We start from the raw sequence: 8,565 nt of genomic DNA, 5'->3' as shown, positions 1-8,565 counted from the left end.
AAGAACAACCTGAGAGCAGAACTATTGCGGTCCTTCTACCGCTGCTCTGTGGAGTCGGTGCTGAGCTGTGGCATCTCGCTGTGGTTCTCCAGCTGCACTGCAGCAGAAAGGAAGCAGCTCCAGCGGGTTATCAACACCACCCAAAGACTGACTGGTTGCCCTCCAACCTCACTAGAGGAGATTTACTCCACCCGCTGCCTCAGGAGAGCCCGCAGTATCATCAGGGACTCCTCACACCCCGGTTGCTACCTTTTTCAACTGCTCCCCTCTGGGAGGCGTCTTAGGGCAATTAAGACTAAAACCAACAGACCAAAAAACAGCTTTTTGCTAAGAGCGGTTGTTGCCCTGAATGCCTCACGTACACTGTAAATTACCGTTGCTATCACCCGCCCAAACAGCCAATACCCACTGTGCAATATCTACTTTATGTGCAATATCAGAACAGTGCTGTTTTGGTGTTTTTATTTTTGTTGCTTTTATTCTATTTTTATTCTATTTTTCTTGTTTCACAATTTCGCTGTACCCCCGTGGCACAATGACAAATAAAGAATTCTGATTCTGATTCTGATTCTGATTCTGATTTCTGATATCAAACATCATAAAAACATAATCAAATATAGAGATACAGAAGCAAAAACATCAATCATGTATAATCTAAATGAAATACAAGATAATCTAAATAAAATCATGACACTAAACATATCTAAACATGAGCAATGATAAAGTTAAAGCTGAACTAAACAACATTTAGGAATGTAACACTCTAACAATATCTAAAATATGAGCTAAGATAAACTAAACTAAAGTAAATGTACAGGAAGGCTAAATAAGCTAACAAAAACTGAAACATAATAATGCTAAACTAAAGGTACCAAGAGACTATGTAATAGTACCAAAAAGGCCCGCTAACAGCCAATATAAGAATTACTAAGATAATTAGACTAAGGTAGTGAAGGAGGGGAGGGAGGGATGACTCTGAGACAGCAGCTGAGGCAAGGACACAGCAGCTGAGACGGATGGAGCAGGGGTTTGAACTGGCAACACGAACCCCTACCTCCTGATCCACTGTCACCTACAAGTTGAAGTTGCTTCATTTATTTTTGTTTATGTTGATGGTCCAAACTCAGCAGTGCCCCTCCCATCAGATCAGAACCACCAACATAAAAAATATACAAGATCCCTATCAGACCCCTAACATACAAGAGTTTGAAGCCAGAAGGGGAAAGAGATCTCCATATGCTGGTTCCAGTAGAAGTTCTGTTCCGTGCCCCCTCCATGTAAATGAATGGGACTTTTGCCCTTGTTAAAATTGTAAAAATATGCCTCAGATAATTTTTTACGGCGTCGTCTATTGTTGATTTCATTGGTCTTAACTTGCTACAGTATGTTCAAATATTTGTTTTTCTAAAACGTTTTGTTGTGTAAAAATCGTTTTTTCTGTAATGAAAATGATTCCCTTTTTGAAGAGGATTGAGGGTCTTGGCTTTGTTTTTGTATTGGGTTTATTGTTTCCTGTTTCTTTTGTTCCCTTAGTTTAGTTTATTTCTCCAGTGTTTAGTATGTTTTCTTTGGTTCTTCTCCTTGTGTTCCTTGTGCTCTCACTCACTCTCCCTCAGTAGTTCTGTCAACCTGCCTCTCCATCCGAATGTGGCAGCATGAAGCCTGCTCCTAGGATTGAGGACACCTGGTACCTAATTACCTCCTAATGGGTATAAAAGGGACGCTCTCACCTGTTTGCTTCATGCACTATCGGGAAGGGACGGGGGAAAAATCATCAAAATATTTTATATGAGATTATGGCAGTTCATCATAGGATATGTGAACAGAATAAAAGTGTTATATTATTCTGGACTCCTGCTCATGTAGGTATTGTGGGGAATGAAAGAGCAGACAGGCTGGCTAAGGAGGCGATTAAAAAAAGATGATATTGATATGCAAATAAAGTTATCTAAATCTGAAGGTAAAAGTATAATTTGGAAAGAAAGCAAGAGGATATGGGAAGCTAGGTGGGTAAATGAAATAAAGGGAAGACATTTATTTAGGATACAAAATACAGTAGGTGTAGAAAGGATCAGAGGAATAAACAGGAGGGAGGAGATAATTATAAATAGAATAAGAACCGGGCATAGTTTCCTAAATGGAACTCTTTTTAGGATGGGGAAACACATTACTGGTTTGTGTAGATGGTGTGATGAAGTAGAAACAGTGGAACATGTTTTGATTAAATGTAGGAAATATGCAAGCCAAAGAAGATTATTAAAAATGGAACTAGGTGTTAGTAGGGAATTGAAATTTGAGAAGGTGATCGATCAGCTGAATAGTAGTGAGGGGAAAAAGAAGATTTTTCATTTTTTTAAAAACTGGGATCTTTAAGAGAATTTGAGGTATAGATGGTAGGAGTTAATAGAGGGCAGTAGTGCAACGTTAATGGATGCAAGCTGCCATTAAAACCTAAAGAAGAAGAAGTTTGCTTCATGCTGGTATTTGGTCACACTTCAGGGAGAAGGTCGCTTGGTTGGCTTGCAGTGGCTGTAACTCTATCATCAGTAAGTAATGTTTTTTTTTTCTGTAAGATCTGAAATTGCTGCTGGTTAACTCAAATTGCTTGTATTTAGGGTTTGCCTGGAGCCTCCGGTTGGAGAGTGGGGTGTGGCAGTAATTTACCTCCCCCAATTCACCTTGGTAACATGGAACGGGTATGCACTTTTATTTGCACCCATATAGTTTAATAGTACAACAATATGACCAATATTTACATACAGAAGGTGTCTGCTAGCTGATCCTACTGTTGTTGGGCCAGAAGGGGCTCTCTGGTCTGTGGAGTCATCCAGCTCTCGTAGGTGATAGTGCTTCTTTACCTTCTACCATGTTCCTAAAATAATTTATTAATTTGCAATTCTATTTCAGACAAGAGACCTTGCTGCAGCTTGAAAGATACCTTGCTGCTTAGTTTTATCTATTTTGTTTGGAGTCCTTTTATTATTCTGTGTGGCCTTTGACCTGTGGGTCACAGCCTCAGCTATTTTAGATGATCTAACTAAAGTATTGTTTTAATGTTCATGTTTGGGGACAACCTAATTTTAGTGTTTGTCTGTGTACAACTTTTAGTGTTTTCTTTAATTTATTTTTGTTTTGTTTGACCTCATCCTTTTGTTTCCAGACTGAGAGCTGAAGGCAGTGGGAGGCCTCCAAGGGCACTGGTCCTGTTTGCTGTGCGTATGACCAGTGTTGGGGTTTCTTCACAATCGAGTGACTGTTCACTAGTGCTGGAGGTAATTTACTTGGATTTCTTAATTTGTTGTCAGAACCAGTTCCCCGTATTTGGGTTGACCTCCCCCTGCTGGTAGACCTCAGTCCTGTTCACTCCCCCTCCCTACTGTGGAACTTTTAAATTTTAGTTGTTTCTTTTATAATAAAGCAAATACTTTAATAAAGTCTTGTTCTCATTGGTTACAAATCTCTAGTGCCTTCTGGGTAGTTTATTTCCTTGGGTGCAATTCCCAAGATGGCGTTGTTGATCCTTACTGGTTACTCCGCTGTGAGGGGCAGAATCAATTTGATGCCCTTGTGCCACCACACACCTGTTTCCTTGTTAGTAATCAGTCACCTGTTTCCACTTACTCGTTACCCTCAGTCTTTAAAACCCGGTCATTTTTCACACTTACTGGCTGGTTCATTGTCTCTCCCATGTACTGTCTCGCCTCCTTGTATTCCTGCAACCCTGAGGTTTTGTAAGTTTTTGTTATTCAGTTTTAGTTGCTGCCTCATCAGACTTTTGTTTTCAACCTGACACTGGTGGTCATGTTTTTTTTAATTATGAAAAAATATATTCAATTAGGATGCCTCAAAAACATCTACAACTTCTATTCTACAGGGTTAGAACAACTATAATATTAGTTCTGTCAAATGTGGCCAGAAAAACAATAGGATTATACTGAAAAGTAATACTGTAAAAACGATAGATACACAATACTGCCAAAAGTATTTGCTTGATTTCCTTCACACATGAACATGAGGTCCATCCCATTGTTAATCCATAGTGTTTTTTATGATGTTGGCGCACCATTTGCAGCTATAACAGCCGCAACTCTTCTGGGAAGGCTTTCCATAAGGTTTATGAGTTTTTATGGGCGTTTTTGACCATTCTTCCAGAAATACATTTGTGAGGTCAGACAGGCCAGGCCAGTCTCTGCTCTAATTCATCCCAAAGGTGTTCTGTCAGGTTGAGGTCAGGACTCTGTGCAGGCCAGTCAGGTTCTTCCACACCAAACTCACTCATCCATGTCTTTATGGACCTTGCTTTGTGCCCTGGTATCAGTCATGTTGGAACAGAAAGAGGCCATCCCAAACTGTTCCCACAAAGTTGGGAGCATGAAATTGTCCAAAATGTCTTGGTATGCTGAAGCAGTCAGAGTTCCTTTCACTGGAACTAAGGGGCCGAGCCCACACCATAATCCTCCCTCCACCAAACTTTACACTTGGCTCAATGCTGTCAGAGTAGTACTGTATGAACCCTGATTTTCAGACAGAGAAGTGTGATTCGTCACTGCAGAGGACACGTCTCCACTGCTGTAGAGTCCAGTGATGGCGTGCTTTACACCTCTGCATCCGACACGTTGCATTGCACCTTGGTGATGTAAGGCTTGGATGCAGCTGCTCAGCCATGGAAACCCACTCCATGAAGCTCTCTGCTCTGTTCCTGAGCTAATCTGAAGGCCACGTGAAGTTTGGAGGTCTGTAGCTGTTGACTCTGCAGAACATTGATGACCTCTGTGCTCTATGTGCCTCAGCATCCACTGAGCCCACTCTGTGAGTTTATGTGTCCCACCACTTTGTGGCCGAGTTGCTGTCGTTCCCAAATGCTTCCATTTTTTTATATACAGCAATACCAAGAACAGTTGTCTGTTGAATCAATGATTTGGATGAGTGAATACTATTGACAATGATGGATGGATGGATAGATAATATTGTCTGTCCCAAATCTACATTAATAACTCACAAATTCACTCATACATACACTTAAAGAACACATACACACAAGAATTATGTTACAATAGTTAGAATAACCCCTCCCCCTCCCAGTTTAGCTGAGCTAAATAAAAACGAGGAAGGTTGTGAGACAAGAACTGGAGAGCAGGACTGACTGAGGGAGGAGAGATGACCAATGACTATAAAAAGAACCGAAAAAACATAATAAAAAGGAATAAATCCAAATCCCAGAAAAAACAGCTCATGACAGAAACAAACAGACATGCAGGTGTCTTGTTTGTCTCACACAGATACACTACCTGTTGCGCATAGAGTGAGGAAGTGACATTTGATTACATCATGTAACCAGAGACGCATGAGGAGACACAGCTCAGTAAAAGGTGTAAACCCACACCGTGTTTGTTGTTCGTAACCCACAGAAAGCACAGCTAACCCTCAGATGCTGCTCTTCGGGGGAAGTGAGACAGGGTGGTGTCAAGCACAGTGTAGAGGGTGGAAGTGAAACTGCGAACTTCATTTCAACAGTCACTCTGTCACTTAGCAGTTAGAAATGGAAAAGTTTAAGACGGTTCTGAACATTGCCAGCAAGCAGACCAACTTTGGCTTTGGAGCAGTAGCCCTGATGACAGCTGGGGGAGAGCAGATCTTCTCCTCTGTAGCGTTCAGATGTCCATGTAATGAGCTGAATTTCTACTATGGCATGGTCTTCCTGCTGGTGCCCGCCTTGGCCCTGTTGCTGTTGGGTTACATTCTGAGTAAGAAGACGTGGAAGCTGATAACAGGTCTGTTGTACCACAGGGCAAAGCTGTGCAAGTGGAAAAATGTGACTGCCACCAGCATGGCCTTCTTCCAGATCAGTGCCACTGCTCTGGTAGCACCATCCAGCTGGATTGCTGTGGCTCTACTCAATGGGAATTATTATGAGTGTGCAATGACTGGGATCAATGTGACTGCTTACAACCACCACGTGTGCAGAGAAAAAATCACTGAGGTGGACTGCATGAAGAAGCTACACAAGTTCCCCTGTGAGAGAGGCAACGATGAGGTTCTGCGAACACTGAGAGCCGAATCTCAGGTAAGCAGTCTGCTAATGTGCCCTATTTAGACACAAATAACCAAATCCTGTTATTAAAAACAAGGTTGTATACTTAATAAACCGACCAAAAGACCTTATTGTTAAACACAACAAATGTTTCTAAAACAGCTAGCTGTTTGTGCTGTGAAAAGCCTATGGTTGTAGAGACAGTCACCTTTTCAAAGAGGCTGTTCACATGTTGAAAATATGGCTGAAGATAGGATTTAGTACGTACCTACACAGTAACAGAACACCTTTGGACACAACTTGCTTTGTCAGTTTGATTTATAGGTCTGTGTATGAGTGGTGCTTTTTACAGCAGCCATATCATAAGAGGATATGCAAACTTGGCATGATATGGTAGCCAAAAAGTTTGTACTATAGCAAAAAACCAAAAAAGTATTTTTGGGAGGTATATAGAGAGAAAGTGGAACACAGCTTGTCCTGTGTTCCATCTGCCTTGGAAGTCAGAAACGTAGATCTTGGAATGATGATGCATCCAACCTAACAGTATTCCAGCTGTAAGACATGAAACAAGAAAGATGTGCTTATTATTGTGCTCAGGATAACTATGATAAACAATGCAAGCTGAAAAAACACAGATTTTTAAAATCTATAACAACTTGCTTAATAAGATTTAAATTGAGAAAAAAACAAATAAAGTTTATTTCTGCAGCTATCAAGCCGTGTTTATGCAGAAAAGCCGGTGATCTTTGATGAAGTCTGTAGCCAACCTTCCTCTGAGTCCACAGACACAGTGGTGAACATGGTCATATTAAAGAGATCCTGAAAGTACTTCTTCTACCACCCAACAATATTCCCAGTCTGAGTCAGCAGTTCCCCACCTGAGCTAAGCATGGCCAGATGCTGCTTTCCTTTTTTAAAGCTTTGTCAGAAATGATATGAGGCAGACCAAAAGGTTAGACTCCCTGTACGTCTTAGAGTCTCTGGATAGTGTCCTGGGAGGGATGCCATCCGAGGTCCTGTTTTTCTCCTGGAGGCTTTGATGCTCATGTGACACCAATGGAGTGAGGATGGTGCCCCAGTCTATCTGAAAGCTTTTGGTGCCTGTCATGGCAGCAACCACAGAACCTGTTGGTGCACACCAGTCATGAAGGAAACCATCAAGTTGAAGAAGGTCTTTAGGGACTGACTGTTCAGAAGAACTCCTAAAGCACCTGACAGGTACTAAGAGAGCCAAACAGCCACAGCTTCAGCAATCACAGAAGATAAAATGTAAGCATAGAAGGAATTTAGGGAATCCATGGAGGACTGCTGTTTGGTGCATAAGTACAAATAACAATCAGAACCTACCCTCCTGCTGCAAGAAGCTGTAGAGAGACCTTTTGGTTAACCGAGGAGAACCCCAACACCTAAGGGGCTTGTAAGTATCCTTAACCCACCCCTGATCACATTCCCCCAGTGCATCTCTAAAGTAGTAGAGAGTCGAGCACTACTCCAGGAGTTGGGTTCCATGGCTAACAGTGTGTGAAAAGGTGGCTGATCCCAGTCAAGTCCCAAGAGCCAAGGCTTGGCCACCAGTTGACATTGCTCCATCAAGGTATTTAAACTGGTCTTAGTCTGATCCCCTCCCCTGAAACCAGTTTGCCATGAGAGACCCTGCCAGGGGCTGGCAGCCGTCAGGATCATGGGAGTACTCAAATCCCTCCACTAGATTAAGGTGGTGAGTTTACAGAGGGCTGACTGTGAATAATTTAGATGTTAAAAAGCATCTAAACTCAAAGGATGAACCAATGTATATAGATGACAGACTTATCTGACTTGGGGTCTTTCTGTTTGCATGTTCTCCTCATGCATCTGTGAGTTTTCTTTTGGTATTCTCATGATCTAAAACCATGCAAGTTAGATTATTTGGAGATCCTGAATTGACCTGAGTTGTGAGTGTGAATAGTTGTTCCTGTCTGTGTGTCTTTGTGTTGGTCCTGTGATGGACTAGTGACCTGTCCTGAGTGTAACCACCCCTCACACAGGACAAAGTGTGAGTTAGTACCCTCTGATGTTTCTGTCTGCTGTTATAGGCTGTAATTAATGTGTGTTAATTTAAGAATGTGGTATCAGTTTCTTAGTCCTCGTTTTAGATTGTAAGGTCAGAGTGAGTAAATATTTAATATTATGCAAATAACGATAATGTCCTATCTTTTGGGGGGGTAGGGGTTGCTTTGTTTTTGAAGTGTTGTATAAAATGTACCTACAAAATGAACAATCCTCAACTTTTTGTATGGAGTATTAGCACACAACAACCCTATATATATATATATATATATATATATATATATATATAAGTGTCCATCAAATGTGGCATATACCAAGGAGATGCGCTGTCCCCACTGCTGTTCTGCATAGGACTGAACCCCCTCAGCCAAATCATCAACAAGACTGGCTACGGATACCGACTCAAGAATGGGACCACCATCAGTCACCTCCTCTACATGGATGACATCAAGCTGTATGCCAAGAGTGAGCGAGACATCGACTCACTG

At 41.6% G+C, this 8,565-nt stretch overlaps 1 protein-coding gene across 1 annotated transcript in view; it reads left to right on the top strand.

Annotated features, from left to right (window-relative positions):
• Positions 1-5,432: 5,432 nt before the first annotated feature.
• The window catches only part of calhm6 (calcium homeostasis modulator family member 6), a 6,522-nt gene continuing 3,389 nt past the window's right edge, over positions 5,433-8,565 (top strand). The window contains exon 1 of the mRNA XM_017431168.3: positions 5,433-6,064. Coding sequence (XP_017286657.1) covers positions 5,540-6,064 — 525 coding nt within the window. The 5' untranslated portion in view covers positions 5,433-5,539. The remainder of the gene's footprint in view (positions 6,065-8,565) is intronic.

This window comes from Kryptolebias marmoratus, linkage group LG16 (assembly GCF_001649575.2).
Source record: "Kryptolebias marmoratus isolate JLee-2015 linkage group LG16, ASM164957v2, whole genome shotgun sequence".
Classification (NCBI taxonomy): domain Eukaryota; kingdom Metazoa; phylum Chordata; class Actinopteri; order Cyprinodontiformes; family Rivulidae; genus Kryptolebias; species Kryptolebias marmoratus.
The sequence above is the reverse complement of the archived record's forward strand: the minus strand, read 5'-3'. Positions and strand labels throughout refer to the sequence as shown.